The sequence below is a fragment of the Empidonax traillii genome, unplaced genomic scaffold, assembly GCF_003031625.1.
Source record: "Empidonax traillii isolate 1590-97213 ecotype Southwest subspecies unplaced genomic scaffold, ASM303162v1 scaffold176:size2985712, whole genome shotgun sequence".
Taxonomy (NCBI): domain Eukaryota; kingdom Metazoa; phylum Chordata; class Aves; order Passeriformes; family Tyrannidae; genus Empidonax; species Empidonax traillii.
In genome coordinates this window covers 2,955,493-2,969,939 of record NW_020955369.1, presented here as the reverse complement: position 1 = coordinate 2,969,939, position 14,447 = coordinate 2,955,493, and the positions used below count along the sequence as shown (strand labels likewise).

At 37.8% G+C, this 14,447-nt stretch overlaps 1 protein-coding gene across 3 annotated transcripts in view; it reads left to right on the top strand.

Moving 5' to 3' along the window:
- The window catches only part of LOC114058558 (multidrug resistance-associated protein 1-like), a 32,011-nt gene that overhangs the window by 13,588 nt on the left and 3,976 nt on the right, over positions 1-14,447 (top strand). For all 3 annotated transcript variants that reach the window (XM_027886027.1, XM_027886024.1, XM_027886025.1), the window contains 15 exons: positions 516-600; positions 716-782; positions 2,220-2,346; positions 2,895-3,071; positions 3,599-3,766; positions 4,864-5,050; positions 6,528-6,597; positions 7,435-7,495; positions 8,692-8,911; positions 9,388-9,542; positions 10,255-10,410; positions 11,365-11,564; positions 12,409-12,535; positions 13,261-13,362; positions 14,237-14,380. In XM_027886027.1, the coding sequence (XP_027741828.1) occupies positions 516-600; positions 716-782; positions 2,220-2,346; positions 2,895-3,071; positions 3,599-3,766; positions 4,864-5,050; positions 6,528-6,597; positions 7,435-7,495; positions 8,692-8,911; positions 9,388-9,542; positions 10,255-10,410; positions 11,365-11,564; positions 12,409-12,535; positions 13,261-13,362; positions 14,237-14,380 (2,046 nt within the window). The remainder of the gene's footprint in view (positions 1-515; positions 601-715; positions 783-2,219; positions 2,347-2,894; positions 3,072-3,598; positions 3,767-4,863; positions 5,051-6,527; positions 6,598-7,434; positions 7,496-8,691; positions 8,912-9,387; positions 9,543-10,254; positions 10,411-11,364; positions 11,565-12,408; positions 12,536-13,260; positions 13,363-14,236; positions 14,381-14,447) is intronic.

Genomic DNA, 14,447 nt, shown 5'->3' with positions numbered 1-14,447 from the left:
GGGAGGGGACCACTGGGAACAATTACCCATCCTAATTTGATTTAATTTATGATTAGCATACTGTTAGATCTAAACCTTTTCTTTTCCTGTTGGTTAACTTCTAGTAGCTTAAAAATAAGCACAAGGCTTAAGTTAATGTCGCTTTGTCCCAGCACGTCTCATGATGCACCCACAGTAAAATGTCTTTCTTCATTCTATGAAGAGAGACTTACTGTGCACTATTTCTTAACAAACAAAAAAAGCTAAACCACGGGTTTATGAAAACAAACCAATTGAGTCAGAGGAACTGGACATTCAAGGATGAAATATATCTACAAACATTGGCTTATTGATCACTTTAGATTGTTTAGTACTTTAAAGAAAATGTTTCTGAAATACCTAAACACCTGTTCTGTCTGTCATTGAATAAGATGAGGAGTCTGCCTTTCCATATGATCTAGAACTTTTAAAATATTATTAAAAAATACAAGGATCACAGACATGTTGTAAATATTGTATGTATGTTCATTTTGTAGACAAAAGTTTCTCTGAGCCGTTTGGAGGATTTTCTGTGTGCTGAGGATCTTAACCCTGAGGATGTCAGTACAAACTACAGTGGAAGTAAGCAGTAGTTATTAATTTTTAATTGGTCATCATTTTATATGGAAGATTATTAAGAAACTCAACTGAGGGGATAAATTAGCAACTCTTTGCTCTGTTTTCTTTACTGCAATAGATCATGCTGTTGGTTTTAGTGGTGCTTCTTTCCGCTGGGAGAAAAATGGCCTGCCAATCTTGAAAAAGTAAGGTATTTGTTTCTTAATTTTATGAGCTCCCTTGGCAGAATGTGATGTCTGTAGAGATTTTGATCAGGTTAAATGTACTCTGATTCAGATTACTTCACGTTGTTACATACCAAAAAGAACATAAATTACTGTTTCCAGAGCTTCCCACATGATCAGTGTGCTCTGGAAAGTCAAATCTGACCTAGTCTCCCTGATGCTCCCAGAGGAACCACATGAAAGTGCGTGTTCCCCAACACTGAACTGTATGACTTTTATGGGAAGTCCTCCCTTCATCCCTTCCTTCCTCCCTTCCTCCTCTCTTCCTCCCTTCCTCCTTTTCTCCCTCCTTTCCTCCCTCCCTTTTGTTGGTGTAGCATTTTGTTCTACCTACAAGTAAGCTAAGACGGTTTAGGCATCCTTGCCTTGAATACCAGTCTGAAAATTAGACTATGGCTTCCTTTGGAAAAAGCAAACAAGCAAAATGTTTGCTTTTCTCAGAGTGGTCCTTCTTGCCTGAAGACACTCCTCATTTTGTTTGTCGTTTCTTAACAAAGGTATTTCTTAGGTGTAAATGCAGCTATGCCTAAACTGCTACTCAGTGAACATACTGGAGGGTTAGGAATGACATGGCATAACCAAACCCTGGGGTGCAGTAGAGAACCTATTTGATAAGATCTATACAGCTGTTAAATGTTACTAAGGAGCTGAAGAGGTTAAAACCCTCTCACCACACTGTCCACCCTGTTCGTCTCAGGGCTGGGGCACTGTGTCCCCACATCTCAGCCACCATGGCCTGCAATATAGTGTCCAGTCATGAGCTGCCTTCAGCATCATATACAGACTTCATTAAACTCTGGTGCAGTCTCTGGGTACAGTCTTTCTCTACCTCATTTGTGTTTCCAGCTGTAGTCTGAAGGGACATAAGGCCTTCCAATCAGAACACACTTGGATCAAAAGAGTATGGAGTACAGGTACTGCATCTTGTTTGCTAAACTTTATGAGGACACATTGGGCTCCTTTTGGCAGCAAAATACACTGGTTCTGAAGGGCAGCTTTTATTCCCCCAAACAGCTATTTTTTCCCTGAGAGGGATCACATACTTGCTACAGTAGGTGCTCCACGAGAAGTCCAGGAGTTGATTGTCAGAGTAAGATGGAATGTGAACCACAGGCCTGAGAAGAATACAGTAAGACCACTTACTGTTTAGGCTGTCTCCCATTTGATTTAATTGTGACCAGATGAAAGCACAGCCTCTAACTTGAGACAAATAAATTTATCCTTAAAGTCATTAGTGCAGTTCATGAAATGGTACGTAGTCAAAAGATGTACAAACTGAAGTAATAATTTCTCATCATTCTAAGTGTAATACAGAGTCTTTCTTACAGTGACCACAACCCATCCATGATGGAGTATTTATAGAGAGGATAACTAATTTTTCTTTCTCAATATTTCCAGCTTAAGTGTCAAGATTCCTGAAGGCTCTTTAGTTGCTGTTGTGGGACAGGTTGGATCTGGAAAGTCATCTTTTCTTTCTGCTGTTCTTGGAGAAATGGAGAAACTTGAAGGAACAGTTCAGAGAAGAGTAAGATTGTCTGTGTCCCCCTGCCTTGCACACTCCTCAAAACCTAAATTAAGCAGAACTGATTATTAGATTTTCAGAGGGCATGTAGCTTAATGTAAGAAAATGTTTCGAAGCATTTCCAGTTATGGTTCCTATCCTGTAATCTTAAATTTTAAAGCTGATGTGTTCCACAGCATGTTATATAAAAATAAAAATTATCAAACTGTATTTTGATTTCTACCTAATGCACACCTATTTTGCTGCATATAGATATTACAACTGATGCCTGTTTGTCACTGTGATCTTTCCCTGGAACACTTTACTGCATATATGTCCCAGCTCTGTCTGTTTTATTTGAAGTCATATGTGTTTTTATAATAATGATAGACGATTCACAGATTGCTTTTATTACCTGACTTAATAAAAATTCTAGCAGTTTAAAAATGCTCAAGTTTTGGAAGGAATTGCTGGTTACTTTGAGGCAAAGCTGGAATTTCAAATTTATTTTTAAGTCCTATTTTGTATGTTCACACAGCCCAAGTGAAAAAATTATTTCCAATTCTTTTTAGGGTTCAGTGGCTTACGTTTCTCAGCAGGCTTGGATTCAAAATGACAGTTTACAGGAAAATATCCTCTTTGGTGCAGATCTAAACAGGCCATACTACGAACTTGTTTTAGAGTCTTGTGCTTTACTGCCAGATTTGGAACAGTTACCGAACGGAGACCAAACAGAGATTGGAGAAAGGGTGAGAATTTGAGGTGTCAGAAATAGTGCAGTAAGAGAAGTTGCAGCTTTATGGTTTCATATACTATCTGTTAGATAATTAAAACTAATGACTAATCAGTAATCAACCAAGTACATGTAGCCCATCTTCTTACTTAGCTTACTTACTTTGAACTTCTGTTCAAGCTCTGAACTTTTACTAATTTTTAAAATGGCTCTTTTCTATACAGATGTTTGTGTCAGTCCTGTCCTGTTCTCCAGGAGTTTCCTCAGTGCTGTAAAATGCCAGTATGACTGTAAATAAAAGTTATTGTTTAATCTTCCAAAGTACTTGGCATTTGCCCATTTAGGAATGGGAATAATCAACAGAGCCCAAACTTTTCTCTAATTACTTGAAAATCCAAATGTTGCCTTCCTATTTTCGTATGCAGTATAAAATCTACTTTGATTACCTAGAAAAAAAATGATGGGACTGAGTATGATACACTGGTCTTCATTAGTATTTCATATTTAAATGTGGATTATTTTGGCTTTGCTTTCTTTTCTTAGGGTGTCAATATAAGTGGAGGGCAGAAGCAGAGAGTGAGCCTTGCTAGAGCTGTGTACAGCAATGCTGACTTGTATCTCCTGGATGACCCCCTGTCTGCAGTAGATGTACATGTTGGAAAACATCTTTTTGAGAAGCTAATTGGCCCTTCAGGTCTCCTAAAAAGCAAGGTAAAGTAGGATGGCTTCCTTTCTGTCAACTGCTTTGTACAATACAGCAGGCATATAAAAGTCCCAGTCCCTCTGCAAAAGTTCATCTCTCACCTAATATGTTGATGAAAATTATTCTGAATAAAGAGTCTGAATAAAAAGCACAGCTAATTATGCCATTTTGAAGCCTATTTGGTAGACATAGCACAGAATGAAATACGTGGGAATCTGAAAGACTCATATAAGAGAGTTGCTCATCTCTTCTTTACTGGCAGTTTCTGAGGGGTGCTGTGGTGTGCACAGGGAAGGCAGGGCAGAGCCCTTTGAGGTCACACATGATGCCTCACGGCAGCAAACAGGTTATAGCCAGGATAGGTTATAGAAAGAAGGGCTTCTTGTTGGACAAAGAAGTTCCTAGGGGAAAGTGGAATCTGAGGGGACAGATTCTCCCATTTAAGAACTATTGATGTGGGAATGTGAGATAGCTTGTAAAAATCTCTCCTCAGCGTTGTGAATTAGTACAGATTATTCCTCTGGCTGCTGCCTGCAAAACACATGTATTAACATGAAACACTTACTATTTTGTCTACATTTGTTGCTTCATAAATGTCCTTCACTTTGCCTCTCTCCCTTCTCTCTTTCCTTAGCTTACCTGCTCAATGTATGAGTATTTATACATTGGTTATAAGTATTTGGCAGAAGCAAGAGCCCTATTAATGGTAGGCTTCTAAGCAGATTTTAATATTGAGACTATCGTGACTACATGTAGTGCGTTAAAACCTGTAGTACCTAGGGGTTTTCTTTACAATCTAATTTAAACCATTCATGAGCAGGGAACAGGTAAGAAACATTAAGGATTAAGAAACAGGTAAATACAAGTAAAAAAAGCGAGTAGCTTTGAGCTTAAAATTTAACATTACAATTGGCAATTAAAAGCATATTGTAGAGAAGTAGTTAATAAATAACAGCAATAATAATGATGATAATAATAAAGTATACAAACAAATGAGCAATATCACAGAAGAACTCCATTATATCATTCCAGCAATCATAACTGAATGTCTGCTTTTAGCATATGTTTATACTTACATGGCAAAATGGAAAACATTGTGTTTCAGACTCGTATATTGGTGACCCATAACCTCACAGTCCTGCCTCACACCGATCTTATAATAGTAATGGAGGAGGGCAGAATAAGTCAAATGGGGACCTACCAAGAACTCATTTCAAAGAGAGCTGATTTTGCTGAGCTTGTTCAAGACTTCGGTGCAGAGCGTACAAGTAAAGAGACAACCCCAGTGGAAGGTGAGAAAATTTGTATGCAGTGTTTGCTTAGTATTTTTACTTTTCATTTCAGCTTCTCAAAATATTCCTCCTGAAAACGAACAGGAGAATTGCTGGAAAATGTAGAGCATTCCTGTCTATGTTTTGCTATAGAATTACAGGTTATAAGTTAAAAAAAACCCTCAGGCTTTAATGTCTTCCGATCAAATAGTATGATAAAACCACCTTATGCAGCTGTTTTCAGCTTTTTCATATTGTATTAGTCACCATGTAAACTTCCCTGATTCTGCTAAGGATTCATCACCCAATAGGTAGCTATGGATATTTCAAACTGATCTTGCAGTGTCGATGATTTTGTCCTGTTTTGTATTGGATACTTCCCATTTCCATCACCTTAGACTGCTGTAACCATGGAGCACAGCAGGAGGGGCAGGAGAATATGGTCCACTTGTAGGAGAAAAAAAAATATTTAAAATTTTACTACTCTTATTAAGTTGGCTCTTATTTCCAGCCAACAAGTAGGCAGTGTAAACAAATATTGCGTAATCCCTTAAAAAAGCATGCAGTCATTCACTTGGATTGGGACTCAGCTTACCTCTGTACCTGAATTGTTCAATGTGTGCTCTTTATGGAGCTGTGGGAAAAAAGCAGGTACATGGACCATTCAGTCTGACCTGTTGTCATTATGTGCTTCAGGAGGAGATTAATTGTGGTTCTTTAATTTTGAGAGAAGGAATCTATCCATATGAACAGAAGAGTCCTCTAAGACCTAAGTGACAGATGTTTATAATGCTGTTTTCCAGTTATCTTAGCAACTCTAAATTGAGTGTCTGCTGGCCCTGTGCCAGAGCCTGTACCAGTGCTCTGAAATGTTTGCTGGGGATTGATGGGGAGGAGAGTGGAGAGACAGAACAGCAAATTGCAAAATGCAGCAGTGGGCAGTCTGGTGTTAGCTGTGTTGGGATGGCGGTGTGAGGTAGCCCTGTAAGGAAACATCCACCATGCACAAAGGGTAATAAGGAGAAGGAAGGGGGAACAAAGTCATGAGGGAAAGAAAAAGAATGCACTGTGTTGTGATACAAAATTGTGCAGCAGAGGTACACTCAGCAGGATGGCTGAATGTAGAAAACATTAGTTCCTGGAAGAAAAAAAGTGTTTGACTCCTTTCAATAACTCAAAAAGAACAGTAAGCTTGAGATAAACACTAATGTTAATATTTGCAGGAATGCTAGCACTTTCACTAAGCAGGAATGGAATTCCAAGGATACTCTCGGCTCATGGGGGAGATTTACCTGCTGTCACAGTTCTAGCATTTGGTCACAAATGTGTTTGTCTTGTGTAGTAGCTGCCCCAATACTAGGTCAAGTTAAGGAGTTCCTAATTTAAAGTATACCTCTTCATCATTTTGTCCCCATTTTTTATTTCTGGCCTCTTGTACTGTACCTGTCTACTCATGGTATAGTACTGAAAAGATTTCTCTGCTTTTTTTCCATTGTAGTGAGTTCTTCAAAGGAAGAGGGACAGCTGGGAAGGAGCCTGCAACAAAAAAGCCTGCTGAAAATTAAGTAGGTATTAAAGAAAACAATTAGCCATTGCTTAACTGATGCAATGCTAGAACAACCCTAAGTGCTGAAGGCTGTGGCACCGTGCTTCACCACGTAATCATGGTTTAAGCCTGAATGCCCACTAGCAGTTCCCTGGAGAGCATATGTCTGGTTTCCCTTTATACAAAAGAAGTTCACTGAAAATGCCATGAGTTCAGGAGGTCCAGTCCATGGGCTGCTTCACTGTGTGAACCAAAGTATTTTTGAAAGGAGTGAGGGGAGCTTTCAGAAGACCAGTTGAAGCCTCTGATGTGGGTGCACCCACAATTCCCAGACAGCAGTTTGACTTCTTTATGCATTACGTTGTTTATGCTCTTTTTTTTTTTTTATAATGTTGATTTCTCTTTTTCCACCTTTAAGAAAACTCATGGGCTCCCAAAGAGTTGAATGACCCCTTAGATCAACTGTATTTGGAATGGTACAGGATAGTGCAAAGATGAAGTACAAGAGACTCAACCCAAAAAGTTAAGACAGCGTAGGTCACTTAAGCTTAACCAGCCTGGTCCAGAAGTCATACAATCAGATGTATCAAACAGTAAGAGAGACCCAAATTGCCTCAGGAAAGGGTGGTCACACGTCTCTAGCAGGGCAAACTCAGTCTTACCTACACATATAGGAAGTGAAAAGGCCATACCTAGTGTTGTCGTCTTGTTCTCACAACAAAAACAGAACAGCTCAGGACAGTTGGTGTCTCCGTGGGAAAAATTTACATGATTTTATAGCATCCATTTTTGTTTGGGAATAAATATATTCTCTGCATGAGGACTCACAAGAAGATCTGAAAGTGTTTCTTGTTTGCAGCTCTTCCTTTGGTCAGCAGAAACCACGCACTAACAATAAAGAGCAAGTTGCAGCTGGTGGCGTAAGTATCACTCATAGAAAAAGCTTTGACATTTCTCTTTATAAAAATGTCTTATTTTGCAGTTGCAGTTTTTTGTTTCTTAGATCTCTTTTCTGAATTTAAAATAAACCTTACAGATTTTACCAGATTTTGAACATGTGGTCTGAGATTTTCTATTTTGATGATCTGCTGCTGGCTGTATTTTCGTATTACATCGAAGCTGACCTAGTTTTGGATATTTCAGAAAGAAGATGATTAAAAAAACTTTTATTTCTGTTAGAAAAACATTCTGTCTGTCTCGAGGAAATTTAAGCAGCTATGTGCTGGAGCAGAGACTAGAAATTCTGCATGGTAATTGTTTTGTGTTAGAAGGACACTTTCTGCAGTCTCCATTAAAAAAATCTGCCAGTTGCAAGAGAGGGAAAAGAACAAGTGAAACACTATGGAGAAAGCCAGAGCTTCTTGTGAAGCTGTAGTTCAGTTGAGATAAGAGCTGTGGGGTGAAGGGCTGAAGAAGGTATTAACTTCTAGCAAGACTGTAGAAATAGGCGCTTGGAAAAAAAATGAATTTATAGAAGAGGCAGAAGAGTTTGTGCCAACTGGAGCTCATTTCACTTCAGATCCTGTAATGAAGTCCAAGAATCTGCTCTTACCAGTTCTGCCTTTAAAGTGGCCTAGCTTATTTTGGCTCCGTTGGTCATCACCTACACCAAGAATGAGAACTTTCTCCTGCTGATACTAATTTCCTTGGCTCCAGTAGCCCAGAGCGGTAGTTGTAAAGTTTCTACTTCCACTGATGAACAGAGTAAATTTTGCTTCATACAAACTGTCAGGAATTCCACTTTTGTTTGGTTCATTGTTGTTTTTTTATTTTCTTTTTCTTTCTTTCTTTCTTTGTTTTGTATAATCCAAATATGTAACTGTCTGGCACTGGAAAGTAACTCGAGCAAGATTGCCTATGATGTGTTTCATTAAAGAGCAGAGTCTATTGGGAGAGGAAACCTTTTCACAGTAAAATTTTATATACCTAATTTATCAGAATTAATTAAGAAATTATTTAGATTTATTCCGAATTTAATTTATCCAATTCCTATTATAAAATGTGTATTTGCCTTCAAGAATGATGATGATTTTATGGGTAATTTTTTTTTCAAGGTGAGGGGTTTTTTTATAATTTAACAAGTACCTTCTTTTTTTCATGTGTTCTTTTGTTTTAGATGAAAATGTCAGTTGTCTTGAAATACCTCCAAGCCTTTGACTGGCGATGGATGTGGTTAACCATAGCTGCTTATATAGGCCAGAATGCACTGGGCATTGGACAAAACCTTTGGCTTAGCACCTGGACTGCAGAGACAGCACAAGTTAGTGATTTCACAGAATGGAAACAATCACGAAACTATAAGCTGTGTATCTATGGGCTTCTGGGATTCATTCAAGGCAAGGATGAGCATTTATGACTCTTTTATCACCATTTGCCAAGTTTGATTTGCCTGAATATGTGTCAGTAAAGAAATAATGCTGGTTGTTTCATGGTGTGCAACACAGTATAAGTTAAACCTGGGGAGAGCTGGAGACATTACAGACGTGTAGAAGAAAATGCTGTTTAATTTGGTGAGGTTCCTGTGAATTCTTGGAACATCCATGTGTAATAAAGCTCTCTTGGCATCTCATTGAGGTGGGGCTTCAGTATGGATGTGAAGTGGTGTGCTAGCAGAAGAGACAGCTGCAGGAAAATCATACTTATGAAGTAGTAAGATGTGTCACCAAACTGCAAATATGTGCATTTGTAAAACTAAGAGAGGAAGCACAGCTATGGGTTTGCTCACTGTGGTAGAAAACAGTGACAGGAACAAGCTCCATCCCTTTTCCCAACCCAGCCATTCATACTGTCTTTCCATTTATCCATTCCCAAGGCCTGCTTGTTTGCTGTGGTGCTTATGTGCTCACCAGGGGATCCCTGTCTGCCTCCCGGGCATTGCATCGTCAGCTGCTGGACAACGTGCTGCACCTTCCCCTGCAGCACTTTGAAACAAATCCAGTGGGTCAGATCATCAGCAGGTTCACGAAGGTAAAGGGAACACTCATGCAGAGTTTCCCATTTTATGGAAATGAGGCTTGAGTGACTCGGTTTTAATTCCGTTTTAACACTGTTAAAAGAATAATGATATGAAAGAAAAGTACTGCAGTATCCAGCAACAGGAAGCTGTTCCAGTGCATAAAACTTAAAGAACTGTCTCAAGCTATTTTCTTACAAAGCCATCAAAACATGTTGTTGGTAGAAGTTGTATAGACCCTATCCAAGATCATTAAGAGGTCATCAAAGACCATTCCTGCAGGTTTATCAGACCTAAATCTGTTCTGTTTTTTTTTAAAAAAAAAACCTGTATTTTTCTTCAATAAGATATTGCATGTCAGAATCTAATATTATTGTCAAAACTAGTTAATACATTAAATTCATGTTCCCAGAGGCATATAGAAGTGAATGTTATTTTCACTTCATAAGTTAATGTTATTTTCTGCCTTTGTACAGCTTTGGCTGTAGGTGGAACCTTTATTGCACAAACAAGTATTGTTTACTACAACTTTTAATGCTTCCCACTCTCATCATAAGTAGATTGTTACAATGCATTACTAATTAAGTGACTGCTGATGGTTGTGTTCTCTAGAATAATACTAAGAATGGGTTGTGCAATACACTAAAAGATCAGTTAATTTAGGTTTCTCAAAGTTTTTAGTGGAATTTACTCACAAAATCTTGATTCTTCTGTGCATTGTTACAGGACTTATTTGTAGTGGACGTCTGTTTCCATTTCTACTTGAAAACTTGGCTGAACTGTACACTAGATGTTATTGGAACCATTCTGGTTATCACATCTGCCTCACCACTATTCATAGTGGTAGTTATTCCCCTGGGATACTTTTATTTTACTATCCAAGTAAGTGCATTGCTCTTAATAGGGTTTTCTAGATGTGTGTGGTGAAATGTCTAAAACGATCAAGCATACAGGCTTAAATAATTTTTTATTGTGGAAAAACATAGATATATATACAAAACACATCTGAAATTGTTTTCAGAAAAAAAATCTTCGGGCTTCTTGAAAGGAAATTTGAATACTTCCTGAATGTGTAATTCCTGTAATACTTGGGAACTTTTAACAACTTATGACTATCTCTTCATACTTTGCTTTTTTATGGGAAGGTACAATATTGATAGAGATCCCAGCAACAAATCTGCTGAAGCTACCTGAAGAAATTGGGTGTATATTGTAGTGAAAGCTGAAAGTTGAAGGGTAACCCTGAAACAGCAGCTGTACATAGAATGATGCCTGTGCTGGTTTTTATGCAGGGTTTCAATTATGCTAATGAGAAGCCAAAAATTAATGTTTCAGAAAGACTAATGGCTGCATTTCTGTTTCTTAATACTCAGGGCATGGTCTGGGATTAGAGATGTTAAAGACTCTTATAATAAGAACATAGATGAAGGAAAAGAGGGCCTGAATTCAGTGTCTGCTAAGGAGCTGAAATATAGACATCATGACATGGAAGAAATAAAGGCTGACTTTCATCTGAGAAAGAATTGGGACATTCTAATTTGAAAGTTATATTGAGTTTTAGTTGGTTGTTACACACCCCTTGTGGTACAGCACGTTTTGTATAGAATTTGGAAATAATATTCTTTTATTTTAACCTTACCAGTAATTTATATATGGCAGTTATGTCGGCATTGCAATGTTGGTATGTCCCAAGAGACAGTTGGGTTTTATTTCTATATTGGTTTTGAATACCTTTTTTTTTTTTTTGTAGACACTTCCAACTTCTTTCATGTTCAAAATTTACAGGAATTCCTTATGAGAATACTTACCTGGCTACTGTCTGTACTGTCTCATTAGCGATACTACATTGCCAGCTCACGGCAAATTCGACGTCTGGCAGGAGCATCCCAGGCTCCAGTGATCTCCCACTTCAGTGAGACTCTTGTGGGGAGATCAACAATTCGAGCATTTGGCCACCAAGAGAGATTCATTAGAAAAAACTACGATGTTGTGTATGAGAGCTTAGTTTGCTTCTACAACAACCTCATCTCAAACAGGTACTTTGCAGCAGTTCTTCGTCTGTGACTGAACCTTCTTCTGTAGAATCCTGCAACTCAGTGTTTACCTTTAGTCAGAGTAGAGCTACTGAGAAGCAAGGACAGGAGCAATTTGTCCACCACTCTTTGTAATGAATGCATAGTGTTTAAGCACTGGGATGATTTCTTCTTTATGTACCATAAAATATCGGGTTTATAGAAAATGTGCATACGCTGTCTGGGATAAGAATATTTAAAAAAAAAAAAAAAAAACAAAAGGAAAAAAGTTTACAAATAGGTCATGAGCATGGACTGTGCTACATTTCAACTAACAGTTCCTCTTGCAAGTTTATGAACAAATCAAATTTGCATTTCAGTAGTTCATGTATCTGTATCATGTTCATGTAGTTCATGTATCGTGTGTCTGTATCCACAGGCACCAGGTGGATGTTGAGAGTGGAATCTTGGGTTTAAGGAAACAAAGTCCATTTGCTCAGCTTCCCTTGTGATTCAGTTTGGTTACAAGCAGAGATTAGCAAGGAGAAGATTTTCATGTCTGGTTTTCAGTGGTATACCTGAATCTTTTTCAGGCAGGGAGAGCGGGAAAGCAGTATGAGGAATGAAGGGAACGCTGGCCAGGAGTTGAGACGCAGGACTTTTAGTTTTAGTAGTGCCACTAGTTCTAGATATGTCATATTCCCTCCCCAGTTCCTATGCAAAAAGGAAATGATGGTGCCTGTCTCTTTGGGAAAGTGGGTAAATTGCTATATAATGATCTTAGAGTCATTATATTAGAAGTATCTTCACTGTGCTGTAAAAAATTTTATAGGTAATTTTTTTTTTTCTTTGGCTTGATTTACTACAGGTGGCTATCTGTCAGGCTTGAGTTTTTGGGAAACTTGATGGTGTTCTTTGCTGCACTGTTTGTAGCACTGTCTGGAAATACAGTGAGTTCTTCTACAGTGGGTTTATCAATATCCTATGCTCTAAATGTAAGTAATAGAGTAAACTTTTTGCTGTTACCACATTGCATATGAAAAGAGCAGTATACCTATAGTGAAGCTGAGTAGGTGAATATACACAGTGGCATCAACAGCACTAAATCCCCTGGGCAAACAGAGGTTCCCTTTGAATTGCATTAATTCTGGGAAGCTTCCCATTGATTATTTTCCACTTCTGAATTTCGATGGAATAATAATTATTAAAACTTATTTTAAAAAGTAGTTAATGAAACTCAGTATAGTGAATTTTTAAGTGTTTTGTTCAACCAAATAGGAAACTTAGTCATGTACAATTATACTTCATATTTGATTTCTTATTCACTTACTGAATATTATGTGGGTACATTTACTTAGAATTCTTTTCACTGAAGTCTTTTACTTTGGCATTGCACTTGTAAAGGTAGTACGTGAGAACCACATTACAGGGTGTCTTGAAGTAAGATAAACTTTACTGATAAGTTTCTAGTTAAAATAAATCTGAAGTATGATGTAGACAGAAACTAAACATCCAATTTCCTTCAATTTTGTGATGCTAAGGAGCCTAACATTGTCCAAATTCTCACTGTGGTAAGTGTTTCAGAAACACAGCTGACAAATACTAATGAATAGAAGTACAAAAAAACCTGTAGAGTCTGTTATCTGTCATGGCTTACCCACATCGCAGCCAGCTCACAGGAGTCAAATTCCTACATTCTCCAATATAACTATTTCCCCAGGTAATTCAGATTCTAAATGTTTGGGTGCGTAGAGCATGTGAAATCGAGACCAACGCAGTTTCAATTGAAAGAATCTGTGAATATGCAACAATGGATAAAGAGGTGAGCATTCTTGAAATGCTGAGCTTTCAGCTTGGATATTTAATTTCTGTGCATAGAAAATGACTAATTCAACTGACTTTAATATTGGTGAGTGGTAACAGCAGGTAATTGTTATTAAATGCTTTCTAGGTTTTGTGGTTGTTTTTTTTTTCATTGAGAATCTGTAGTTCTTCATCACAGTTATAGTCGTAGCAGTTTTATTCCTACTTTGACCAGTAAACTTTTTTGTTATCATTCATAGGAGTAGACTTTGTAGTAGGACTGTATCTGTAGCTCAGGTGAACTCTGTGTTATGTGCAGCCAAGAGGAGCATTTGAGGAGCAGTAGAGAGGAAGAGAGACCTGTCTGACCTTTAACTGATACTCACCTCCTGTCTGGGGAGACCTTTGTTTCGAATCAATTTGCCTTGGTTAATGTGCTTTTCTGAAAATAGTGTCCATGTCAAGCATGAAGGCAAACAAGACTGTCCTCTACTTCATTCTCTTTTACTCTTCTCTCATGTTTATGTTTATTTCTTTCTTCATATCTTTCTATTTTCTCCTACTCCTGAAAACAAAATGTTTCTCATAGAATATGCATCTTAAAAATCTGGGAGATTAAGCATCAGATTCAGTTCAGTTCCTGTCAGTTGATACCAGATACTAGACTATTAGCAGCTGCCCAGTTAAATTGAATTTACTTTTTTAAATGAGTGTATAAGATGTTGTTAAACAACCCCACATGCTTCTTCCCAGAGTTCGTGGAAATAGGTTCTCCTTCCATTATATTGCATTAGAATTACTCTAAACCTGCTGGGGTTTTCAGATATATATTGTATTTTATCTTGGAACGTTTTTACTCTCATATACTGAAATACCAATGGTTTTAATTCCAGGAACCATGGATAATGTCTAAAAGACCACCAGTGGGGTGGCCTGATAGAGGAATAATAGAGTTTGTTAACTACAAGGCTCATTACAGGAAGGATCTTGGTTTAGCCCTGAATGACGTCTCTTTTCAGACACAGAGTAAAGAGAAGGTACTGTATGTAATAAGAAATAAATCAGATGTATAAAATTCTGTGTCACAGCTTTGTACTTCAAAAA